This window comes from Corapipo altera, unplaced genomic scaffold, assembly GCF_003945725.1.
Source record: "Corapipo altera isolate COAL_440 unplaced genomic scaffold, ASM394572v1 61305, whole genome shotgun sequence".
Lineage (NCBI taxonomy): Eukaryota > Metazoa > Chordata > Aves > Passeriformes > Pipridae > Corapipo > Corapipo altera.
The window spans coordinates 6,963,935-6,976,877 of record NW_020884909.1 but is presented as its reverse complement, the minus strand read 5'-3'; the positions used below and the strand labels follow the sequence as shown (position 1 = coordinate 6,976,877).

Genomic DNA, 12,943 nt, shown 5'->3' with positions numbered 1-12,943 from the left:
TCAGGGAGCAGAGAGCTGCACAACTAAACTTTTCTGTTGCTTTTGGCAAACCACTAAAATTTTGCTTTGTCACCACAAGTAAGACTTTATGTTAGGAAGCACAATCTGTGTTTTGTTCTGTCTTCCAGACCATTTAGTTTTAACTTGGCATTCTGAAAAATCACATTTAAGAGAGATTGGTGTACTGTATGTGTTTCAACAACATACCGTGTCACAGCTCAGGTACCTGCAGACAAAGAGAAAATCAAAGCTGCTTTATTTAGAGACCAATGCTCCTTCAAAACCAAAGTCACTCTGTAAGAGCTGAAAATGATTTAAAAATTGTGAAAATTCGCTTGACAAAGTTCTGAGAGAACTTCATTGTGGAAATTTTGTAAAATTTATATCTGTTTTACAATCATACCACTTACTTTGCTTTTTAAAATCTCATCTGCTGCTTTTAAACCGAAGGCAGACTCAGACATGAGTCTCAGATACTCTTTTCCCCTGTTACTTTCTTACAACAAAGTGCATTTAGGCAAAATGAGTTTTCAGATTGTAAACCCGGTGCTGGCAATCTGCATGTGAAAAAAAAAAATAATCTGTGGATTTATGAGAGTTTTCTTAGAGAAGTCTGTATGTGATGTAGTTGCTGAGGTGTCAGTTGGGGGGTTGTTTTCTGAATGTATTTTGCACACAGATACATCTATGAGTTGAAAGTTTGGGTGAGTGAGCACTCAGAGACCGGGAGGAGTCAGAGTTGGGATTGCCTGTGCAGATTTATGGGCACATGAACAGCTGGGTTTGCTGTTGACTGGCCACTTACCACCGGCAGCAACAAACATCAGAGCCCTCTAAATTGTCCATTTGGGGACTAGTTGCTGAATCCCCTATTTCACTTTTAGCTGATAAGTATTTCTATTATGCTTCCCCTTTCCTCTCATCAATGAAGCAGCAATATATCCTCTAGATAGCTGATGGCTAAATCTGAGTAGATTACTGGCATGACTTACAGATTTAATTTTGAGAACAGGGCTTGCGTCTGGGCTATGCCAGTTCTTCTTCTGGATGCTGTGAAGCTGAGTCTCAGAGGAGTAATCCCCAGCACAGGGATTTTTCAAGATCAGAGTAAGTGGCTTTACCACACTCTTCCCACAGGTCTCAGTGTGACAAATCCCAGGCTGCCTAGATGGTAAAAAGGTTAGAAAAGAGCTGCTGCTTCATGCGCCATATCCACAGTGCATCTATCCCACTGTTTCTGCACTGTTGAGTAGGAGGTTATAAAAGGGTTTTGTAAAACACTCCGTAGTGGAATCATAGGATTGTTTAGACTGGAAAAGACCTTTAAGTTCACTGACACCAACCATAAACCCAGCAGCTGAGGGATGCACCAAGTGCCCTTGTCAGTCCTTCAGCCATGGGCTGGCTGACGCCTACAGAACATGATTTCTTTATCTCTGAGGATATCTTGCTTGGCCAGAGCAGCTTGGCCAGAGCAGCAATATTCACCCAAACAAAAGGGATTGGGGTGGCTTGGGTAAATATTTTGAAAATAATCTGCAAAATGCACTTTTGAAAATAATATTCGACCTCCTGAGAACATTTGTGAGGGAGAAAATCAGTGCAGGTCACGTATTTTGAATTACTGAGAGTAATTCCTTCCTTCAGGACCTCTTGCCACTTTTTTCCCTCCTCTCAAATGTCATTGAAATGATAATGTATTTTCATTAGGTGGAGACCCACTGTTTCTTGTACTTGTAAAGTAATTATTTTAACATACCTGAGGAAAGATAAACCTCTTCAGGAGCAACAAAATAGTGGGGGAAAACAGGGTAATAATTTCATTATTATTAGCCCTAAATGCTTCCTGGTAAGCATTTTAATTTTAAATGTATGGATGTGTTAGTGATTATAGGCCTCCTTAGACATATGTATTTATGAGAAGAGGATGAATAGTGAGTGATTTATGGATTAAAAGCCCGGGAATTATGGTACAGTGTTCAAGGAGGCAAGGGAGCAGTTCAGTTTGGGCTTTTAGCGGGGCTACAGTGAAAGGGAGGTCAGTGAAAAGAGACTGGAAATAAGAAGATGCAAGTATAAATCAGGTTTTCTTAGAAGAAAGAAGAACAGTCTTACAGGATGCAGCTAGCACTGGACAAGTCTTGTGAGTGATGAGTACAGAAATTAAAATTGTTTTGATGCCAGGAAAGCAGGAGAATGTGTTAGATTACAACAGTGAACTACACACTACAATGTTCTGTGCAGTTCACACAAAAGTTCAAAGCTCACACAACAAATATTAGGCCAGACAAATAGGCACAGGGTAGTAGCTAAAGAGACTGGGGCTTAATTTTGCAGTATATGAATTCTGAGGAATTGTATTCTGTTTGTGCAGATCCCTATTTCCTTATAGATCAACATCACTGTGAGCAGAATTAGCATCAAGCCTTTGTGCTTGAAGAAGAGGTACTCAGCAAGTCCTCGTGTAACCTGGGTACTGGTTTACAAAACACTTGTGACTTGACAACACTAGAATGGTTTTAAAGTGCCACAAGTAATTCACGTTCCTGAGGTATATTTCAGAAAAAACTTTTATCATCTGAGAGTTTTCCAGGCAAACCCACTGTGAAAAACAGCTGTATAAGGACTATGGACCTTTGAATTGTGTGTTTGGAAACAGATGCCTGGGAAAGAATGATGCAGAGTTGATGAAACACATAATTGAGAACCTTTATACACATAAACATGTATATACTCAATTAAATTAGTGCTTCAGAGAAAGAGCACTGCTACTAGAACTAGAAACTGAGGCAAAATAATGCCATGAATATTCATATGAATTTTTAAATGATATCACTTTAACTCTGTTTTTTCCCTCTGAGTGTTTACTTTCTGCTACTAACTAATGAGTGTTTATTCTCTAGTGAATTGGTGAATTTTAAATGCTTTTCAGAAAACATTCAGGATAAACAAATTTTTTGATGTGTGATAACAGTATTGGCAGAGGAAAGCTGATGATGCTCCTCAAATGTAGAGCAGGACTGTTCTTGGTCAGGCTGCTTTACCTAGGAAGAGAATCTGGATGTACACCGACTTTAAACAATCTGAATGTCAAAGGTAACATTATGGGGAGGGAAGGAAACACCCAAGATTTGTAAATGCTCGTGGTTAAGAACAATAAAAGCCAGAGGGTCCACAAAAACTCATAAAAATCTATTAGTAATTTACTATTTGATGTTAAAGTCCTCTGCCCATATTAATGTGCAAATGAGACCAAATGCCAGTTCGACAATACCAACTTTATTTTGCAGCATCAGTGTACAGGGAAAAGAGAGCGGTGGCAGAGAGAGAGAGAGAGAGAGAGTGAGAAGGAGAGAGATAGTACAAGCAGAAGACAGTCATGACTGAGCACCTGTTTAAGGCATATACTGCAAATGTTTTTAACCCTTTCCTTACACCACCCCATGACTTAAACACTGATCAGTGATCATCATTTTTGATAACTTTCTTCATCCACATTCGTGCACAGAGTGAGCAGAGGGAGAAAACAGGGATGAGGCAGAATAGATAACATGAGAAATCATGTATCAAACAATGCCATTGCAATCCTTAAGAAAATAAAACCAATTAACAACTTCATTCCAATTTGCACTAACCATGAGCCCCACCCCGTGAGTCCTGGTAATGGGAGCACAGTCATCAACCAGCAGCTGGGGCTCCAGCCTTCAAAACAGTCATTTGGTTGCATGGATTGGAACAATTCTGCAGTTTTGTTAGTTATTTATACATACATACATACATATATATATGTATATATATAAAAATATACACCCCCACATCTTGTTCTTTGCCATGCCATGTTATTACCAACAATCCCTGTTTATTACCAACAATCCTTGGTTGACTCCACCGCCATTTGGATATTGGTGTATGAAACATACACATTGGTCCCTTATGTTCTGGGATCCTAGGGATGCTGCACAGGCTTAGGGCCAGCTGCCATCCCTGTGCCCAAGTAAAGCACTAGCGGGTTCAAGTCATAAGGAGACATGTTCTGGACTGCCCCAGCTCCAGCTCCTTGGCTGAGAGTCCAGGTAGTCTGCCCATGCCTCGTGTGGGAGGGGCACATTCATTCCCAGTACCGCAATACTGGTCTGTGTTTTCTTCTTCTGGGGCCAGCTCTGCAAGGCTGGAGAGGCCTCAGAGTTCTTCATCCTCAGGCCACTGCTGTTGACTTCTCCACGGGCCAGGGGTTTTCTCTGTTTTCTTCTCCTTGGGACAGCCCTTGGTCTCTGTCATCTTTCTACTCCTTCTCCCTCTTGGCCAAGTGTAGTGACTGAGGCATGGACACCCTCACTGGTCAACAAGAGAATAATTTACTATTTATTTTAAGCCTCTACTTATAGAGGAACTAGTTTTGCTTCTGGTCTGTGAGCTGAGCATCTTCAACCTCTCAACAAAAAATACTTGGCCCTATAAAATTACAGTATGCATATTTCTACCTATTAATGACTAATGTCCATCTTTACACCTATCAGCTTTCGTAGAATCATAGAATCATAGAATCAGCTGGGTTGGAAGGGACCTCCAAGATCATCAAGTCCAACCCTTGATCCAACCTCGCTGTGGTTCCCAGCCCATGGCACTGATGCCACATCCAGTCTCAGCTTAAAAACCTCCAGGGACAGAGAATCCACCACTTCCCTGGGCAACCCATTCCAATGGCTGAGCACCCTCTCTGCAAAGAAATGCATTCTTCTTTTCTTCAATCATCTTCTTGTTCTGGGTCATGGGACCTTTGGCTCCGATCAGCAATTGTTGTAGGCTAGCTATTTATTTCCTTTTAAAATTTTTTTTCCTCCTCTCCCAAAAATCAAACAAGTTTGAGGGTATTGTTTTGCTGTTAAAGGCAAAAGACTGGCTATCCTCCAAGTGTCAGTCTTCATGAAGCAATTTATCAGCAGGCTGCCAGCTATAGCGTGGCAGCAGAAGATTACAAAAGAACACAAGGGAATCAGAGAGCAAAGCAAACACAGAGCTTGTGCAAATTCTAGCTCCCATCCCTATCTACTTTGTAAATGAAGCAAAATATCAAATCAATTTATGTTTCAGCAACACAAATATAAATGCACTGTAAAGTGGAGAATGTTGAAAAACCACATAATAGCAAAGTATTCGCCCACTTGCATTTGCAAATTGTAAATATGATTGTATGGTACAAAGAAACAATCTCAAGAAAGAAAAGTAAGTTGGCAGTTGGTAGAAGAATGGAATCTCTCTCCATTGTTTTGAAATTGTATCTGAATGTATGTAGTTGCTGCACAGGATATCTGAAACTACCCTTAATGCTGACATAAAGGTTTTTTAGAATAAAATTGTAGATTAATAATACGCAATTTTTGTTTTGTATTTTGGCTTAATTTAATGGTATCTCTTGCTTTATTTTGCTGCAGAAAAATGTGCAGCAATGAAAGTGGAGAAATGGAAACTAACCCGAGAAGGTTGGAGAGATTTCTCATTGCCAGTTCTGGGGCATTTCAGGCATTTTATTTTTTTAATTGCCATAAACTGACAAATATAGAAGATGGATCACAATGCAATATACACCTAGTTGGGAAATGAAGCAAGACATGAAATGATCCATATCAAATATGGAAGGGCAGGTAGCAAGACAGAACTACATTAACATAGGCTAAGGGTCTGCATGTGTAAATTTGGAAAGAACTGAAAAGAGAGGCAGCAACCACCAACAGCTTCTAATCAAGAGTCCAGTATATCTTTAATTACAATTGGATGTTATAATATAGCTAAAAGTTAAGTAGCATTATTCCTAGCTCAGAAGTTCAGCGTTAATAAAAAAACCCAATTAAAGTGCATTACTCTTGTTAATGTTTTGGGGCATCTATGAAATTTAGAAGACAAGAAAAAGTAGGCAATATCTTTTGCACAAAAAACAGCAGTTCCTACTGTGTCATGTTCTTCATACACAGGAAACAAGTCTGGAAGTCATAAAGGAATCAAAGGCTGAAACTCTCACATTGCTTCTTATGGAGCAAAGTTAATGGCAGAACTTCTTCCAGACTACTGGTTCCAGATGTTACCACTGCACAGTGTTATAAAACCCAGGACAGACTGGTAAATTATGTGATGCTTAAGAAAGCAGAGTATAAACGATCTGACCTTCACCTTTAGGAATTGATTTTTTTCTGTTTCAGATTCAAGGAATTTGGCAACATAATTCAAACAAATACATGCACATCTGAAGTGAATTACTAAAGTAATTCTGTAAGCATTGAAGGCTTTATGACTTTTAGTTTCAGCTACATTGAATATTTTTGACAAATAGAATAGTCTGAAAGTTACTCAGAAGCATATTTTTCCTGTGTATTTCAAAAACACTGGAATTCTGAAAGCAACGCATGACTAAATCAAGAATTACTTGCAATTGTGGACCAATCTAAAAATAAAGTATTTCTATTCTTCCTAAAGAAATCTAGTAAAAATTTTTGGAATGTTGCTGTAACAACTTAAGAAGTTAAGTAACTCTTTTTGGAAAAAGACTTTCAAAAGGTGGTATGTGTGTATCCTCTCTGAGATAGTTCTGTTCCATCTTGCCAAACAAATTTGAAATATTGGCACGTATTCAGAACATAATCACACCTTTTTTTTTTTTTTTTATGCTGACAAACCCTATTTAAATATTCTCTATACACTCACTCTTCTGTTCTGTGTTGCATTTTACTACATCTTGATGTGTGAATTAAAGCACTGAAATGTGTTTTAAAAAAAAACCCTCCATCTGGAAAAAGGAGATAATGTGTGAGACACCAAACAGGTTGAGTGCTTCGGAGAGGTTTCTGTTTTAGAGCAAATGATTGCATTAGAAGTTAGTAAATGAATATGTGGTGAAAAACAGCTGCAATGCTCTTCAGAGGCAGACAGCTCCTGTGAGGCTTTGGCAAACTGCTATTCCGCTCAAGATAATTAAGGCAAAGTATTGAGGCTTGGCTGTGTTTAGAAACATGGCAGAACAAAATTCTGACTTCACACTTTCTGTTTTCCCGTTCTTATTTCATTTACAGGAGCTCCCAGATTCTCTGAAAGAACAGACTTATCTGAAAGAATGGCACGTGAACAATACATTGATACAAACCATTCCAGCCTACATTGCATTATTTCAGGATCTGAGAGTACTGGAATTGTCAAAAAATCAAATCCACCATCTCCCAGCGGAGATTGGTAAGTCAGTTCAAGATATTCAAATATTTATAGTCAAGCCATTTAACTCTATTACAGGTAAATGAGCATCTGTGGATATTATTATTAGTTTTCTGGTAATTGTCTTCCTTGTTTACAGCCAACAGTCCCCTCTACATTTTTACAGCTCTCTGGCTTTAATTATACTTGCCAAATTGTATGAAAACCGTGGCTCAAACATGGGAAAAAGTTAACATGTTTTTGTTTTCAGACTGTGAGGCAGTTATTGCTTGCAATCAAGTAGATGGAGGGTTGTTCCTGAGAACAGCTGGTATTTTATGTTCCTTACAGGTTAAGAAAAATAGAAGTATTACAGAACTGTAAGCCTCAAACAAGATGAAGTGAAACATAAGATTGTGGTAAAATGAAATCAAAAATATAATCCTGCATAAAATCTGTCTTTTGAATTTTTAAAGACCTTGGTAATTGTCTTCATTTAATAAAGTAATGTATACAAAGAGTCATTGAATCACAGAATAATTTGGATTGGAAGAGACTTCAAAGATCATCTAGTCCCAGCCCCTCTGTCATAGGCAGAGACACCTTCCACCAGCCCAGGTTGCTCCAAGCCCCGTCCAACCTGGCCTTGAACACTTTCAGAGATGGAGCATCCACAGCTTCTCTGGGCAACCTGTGCTAGGGCCTCACCACCATCACAGGGAAGAATTTCTTCCTAGTATCTAACCTAAATCTACCCACCATGACATCAGGGGTTTTAGAGAAACAAATTGTTAATGTTTACATACTTTGGCCTTTGTTATTTTAAACTGTGTGCAAGAATTGTAGTGTTTGGCTCTCCTGTGGTTTTGGATCTGACAATATAAAAGATTGTTCGACAGATTGTGTTGATATTGAGAGGGATTTACTGCTCTTACAAGGAAAAAAGTTGCTGTAACTGCTGTTATCTTTGGGAGTTGAGGAAACTATGAGTATCCTGCACTACGAGTTCACCATTGTTGAGCCTGTGGACCCAAGTGTACTAATACCTCAGCCTTTCCAGAAGTCCTAAGCCTTCCCCATGATTGTCAATCCTTATGTACCCTAAGAAAAAGGCTAAACCCTCCACCTCCCTGGGTCTGACAAAGGAGAACAAGAAGAGAGAGAGCATCCTGAAACACAGAAATCAGTTCTAAAATTTTCTGCTATTTTCTACTCTTTTCGTGCTCTATTAGAGTAACACTCATGCTTTTGATTTATCTACTCACACCATATTTCATAGAGAAAATTCTACACAGACACTGAGATGTATTTTATAGTTTCAACCTGGCATCTAAATGCACTAAACAAGATCGTAAACAAGACACAAGCAGGAGACAATGGACATAAAATGAACACTGTTTTGTCAGCACTTTGACTGCAGAACTTGAACAGGCCGGTGAATTTAATGGACAAACACCTTCCAAGAGGTGGTTTGACAGAAAGGGAAGGATATAGCTTCCTACCACAGGCTACCCTAAAGCATTAAACAGAAGATTTTAAGGGATTGCTGTTTAACAACGAAGGCAGGACAAAGTTTGTTGTCTCTTCTTGAGACATTATGCACTATTAATGAAAACGATCCCCAAGGAAAAAAATATTATTAATCCTGGTAAAAGCTGTTTCCACAATAAAGGCACAAACACAGATCACAGAATCATAGGATTGTTAAGGTTGGAAAAGGCCTCTAAGATCAAGTCCAACCATTAACCTAGCTCCACCATGTTCACCTCTGAACTATGACCCTCAGTGCCACATGCACAAGTTTATTTTTTTAAAGTTCCAAGGGATGGTAATTCCACCAGTTTCCAGCCTGTTCCGATGCCTGACCAACCTTTCAGTGAAGAATTTTTTTTCTAATATCAAATCTAGACCTCCTCTTGCACAACTTGAGGTCATTTGCTCTTGCCCTGTCACTCATTATCCACAAGAAGAGATAAAACCTCACCTTGCTACAACCTTCATTCAGGTGGTTGTAGAGAGCAATAAGGTTCCCCCTCAGCTGCCTGTTCTCCAGGCTAAACAACCCCAGCTCCCTCAGCTGTTTCTCGTAAGACTTGTGCTACAGACCTTTCATCAGCTTTGTTGTCCTTCTCTGGACACGCTCCAGCACCTCAATGTCTTTCTTCTCACGAGGGGCTGTCATGGTTTAGGAATTCAAGGTGCAGCCTCAGCTGTGCCAAGTACAGGGGGACAATCTCTTCCCTGGTCCTGCTGGCCTCACTATGTTTGATACAGGCCAGGATGCCACTGGCCTTCTTGGCCACCTGGGTACATTGCTGGCTCTTGTCCAGCATCCCCAGGTCCCTTTCTGCCAGGCAGCTTTCTGGCCAACCTTCCCCAAGCCTGTAGCACTGCATGGGGCTGTTGTGACCCAACAGCAGGACCTGGCTCTTGGTGTTATTGAACCTTATACAATTAACCTCGTTAAACCATTTATACAGCCTGTCCAGATTCCTCTGAACATCCTTCCTTCCCTCTAGCGGGTCAATGCTCCCACCCAACTTAGTGTCATCTGCAAACTAAGGGGACACTCAATTCCCTCCTCCAGAACAATAAAAGTTTTTAGAAGGGTCGTCCCCAACGCTGAGCCCTGGGGAACTCCACTGGTGACTGGAGGCAAAGTAGATTGATCTGGTACAACCAATTCACTGTAGAGAGTAATGGAGAGGCCATATCAGACCTTTCTTGGGAAACAAGGAAGAAAGTTTCAGTGCTTCTAGTAGCAATCAATGTTCTTTCAATTGCAGTAAAATGGTATGTTTTCTGCTCATCATCAGCTTTTCTGTTATTCCCATTTACTCACTTTCACTCCAACAAGCTTATCCTAGTTGGGAAGAACAGAAAAGCAACCCAAGGTGTTGCTTTCTTCCTTTCAGTGTTTTTGTTCCTTTTTTTTTTTTTCCTATAAATGTTTGATTGGAAGAGCCAGAGAATGTCAGAAAACTGTTTTGCTGTAGCCCCCCCCATCACAGTATTATGGTACTTACCATCCCCTTCTTAAATGTGAAAGCACATCCAGAATTTTTCTTTTGAAGATTCATTAAATCTGATTCTACTCATCTGTACAGACACAGATTTGAACATTAGACACTGCATAACCAAATCAACAAATTTTCTAAGCAGTAGATGCTATTTATACAATAGTTCTACGTCACAGCAGTAATTCCAACCTGTGCAGAAAAAGACACACATTCACTGGTGTACTTTAAAACCAAACAATACAAAAAAAGCCACTCTGGGAACTGTGAAACTGAACTGTTCAGCATTGTTTTGCCAAAACTTAATAATGGTTTTCAGTCTTACTTAATGTCTGTGTTGATGGATCACCTGTTAGTAGTGTAGTGACACTGCCCTTGCTGTTAATGGCATAAATTACAGAGAAGTTTTGTCTTATTTTGTGTAACTGTTGATGTGTAAGGGGGTATTCTTGCAAATGGTTATGCTTTTATTTCTTGTTCTGCATATGCATACAGACACTGATGTGCATTGGAAATGTTAATTATTTTCATAAGACATTATGGAGGGTCTTGGATATTTTGAAGTTTTTGGATACTGATTCAACATGAAACATTTCATACTTCAGTCAGCTTAGCTACTAAATTAGCGGAAGGGAAATAATCATTCTGGGTTTGATTTGGGAGTTCTGCCTAGGAAAGGAGTGAAGACTGGCAGCTAAATCAGAAGATAAGGTAAGGTGTGTAGAAAGGTTAATTGTCAAGATATTCACCATTTTGTTTTCTGTTTACAAAGCAGCAGCAAGTAGATAAATATCACAGCTAAAATGTACTTGAGGGTAATGACAGATGGATGATGCTGGCTGTGACACACATCTTGTTGATTTTTTAATCTTCGGACAGAATTGGAGCCAAATTTAGATCAACAAATCATCCAGCAGAGACTAACCTGGTGAGCCATATCAGGGTTCCTTTTGATTCTCACAAGAGGGCTGGAAAGGTATGAAACAACAGGAGGTGATACGAGTATTTTCAGTGCAAAAAAAAGTATCATTGGAATAGCAGTGTCTGGACTAAAATGCCTGCAGGAACTGAGCTGCATGTCCCTATTTTACTGGGTTTAGAAGATAATTTTCCACTCTGAATCAGGGAGAAGAAAGACTCTGATCTATTCTCAGATATTTGAAATCACACTTTTAAGTTGTAGTCACCTACGCACTTGAGCAGACCAAACTTGTATCAGAAGATAGATGAGAATGCTATTGATATGATTCTTTTTGTGTGATACTGAATATTTTAATGGGAAATACATAAAAAAAAAAAAAAGGAAAAAAAGGAGAAAACTGCAGAATGGAGCTGTCTGTCTTAAAGTGGTCAGGCCTGGTTTGCTCAGGAATAACAGAAAAATTCATGAACAGGGCTGTAGCCGGGAGATTTTATTTGTCTTCTTTGTGAGACTGCAGTTCTGGTTCTGACTACGTGGCTACAGTGCAATTTCTGTATATAAATTAGTGACAGTGCATTAGTAATTGATATAACTGAAAATATCCAGCAGAATATATTCTCATATTCACATAGGAAGTAGTGAACTGCATTTTCATGTGATCCCAAAGCTTTTGTGCTGGAATGGGATTGTAAGGCTATATCAGGATTTTTTGTCCCACAAATTATTCACGAAACATCTCAAAGAGCTGTTAATAAAATATTTGTACCTCATTATGTTCTCTCATATTTTTGGTTTGCCAGATATTTAAGATTAAAAATAACTGTGCTTCTGAGACATATTTTAATAAGAAATCACAGGGATTTTTTTGGTCTCCTCCCTACCTCACAGTATGAAATTTCATTTATGTATACCATTAATCTAATTTTCTAGAACTCAAAAGGGAAAACTATTAGTAATAGATTTTTAAATGACTTCTAGACACCTAAAATAGCTTTTTACATTAATAAGATTCCCAATGTTCTAATGTGCAAGTTTTTGAGAAGAAAATACATATTCTTTGTCTAAATGCAGTCTAGTTCTGAGGAAGTGCAAACCTTTGTCATTTATTCAGTATGGAATGTTACTTGTCCAACAGCTCAGTCTTGCATACAACTGAGAAAAATTTTGTTTATATCCCCCATTTGAAGAGGGAGAATTAAACCCTGGTGTTGTAAGTTGACCGTTTTTATGTGGAATTTTTTGACTCAGTCTTCAATGGCAACCTCTCCTATCATGTGTCTCAAGTGAATGGAACAGAAGGTAGGGACTGGGGGAACAAAGTCCCTCCCACTTGGAGTAAAGATCTGGTTCATGACCACCTGAGGAACATTAAAATAGGTGCCTCTGTGGGACCTGAGAGATGTACCTCAGAGTCCTGAGGAACTGGCTGATGCAGCCCCCAGGACACTCCCCAGGATGTTCAGAAAGTCCTGGCAGTCAGGTGAAGTCCCAGGTGACAGGAAGAAGGGAAACATTGCACTGACTTTTAAGGAAGGTGCAAAGGAGGACCCTGGGATTTGCTGAGCTCTCAGCCTCACCTCTGTACCTGGGAATAGCACAGAGCAGATCCTTCTAGAAACTGTGCTGAGGCACAGCCCTCCCAGAGAGGGGATTTGAGAGAGCCAGCACAGCTTCACCCCGTCCTGCCTGACACCTCAGTGCCCTTCTACACTGAGGTGATGCAGCAGTGACCCTGGGAAGGGCTGCACATCTCACCTCTCTGGACTTCTCTCAGGGCTTGGACGTGCTCCACCACATCACCCTTCTGGCTGAAGTGGAGGGATGTGGA

The 12,943-nt window shown here is 39.7% G+C and overlaps 1 protein-coding gene across 1 annotated transcript in view; it reads left to right on the top strand.

Annotated features, from left to right (window-relative positions):
* Positions 1–12,943, top strand: part of LRRC2 (leucine rich repeat containing 2) — a 61,873-nt gene that overhangs the window by 20,962 nt on the left and 27,968 nt on the right. Inside the window, exons 4-6 of the mRNA XM_027652996.1 lie at positions 7,062–7,226; positions 7,562–7,568; positions 12,364–12,414. Coding sequence (XP_027508797.1) covers positions 7,062–7,226; positions 7,562–7,568; positions 12,364–12,414 — 223 coding nt within the window. The remainder of the gene's footprint in view (positions 1–7,061; positions 7,227–7,561; positions 7,569–12,363; positions 12,415–12,943) is intronic.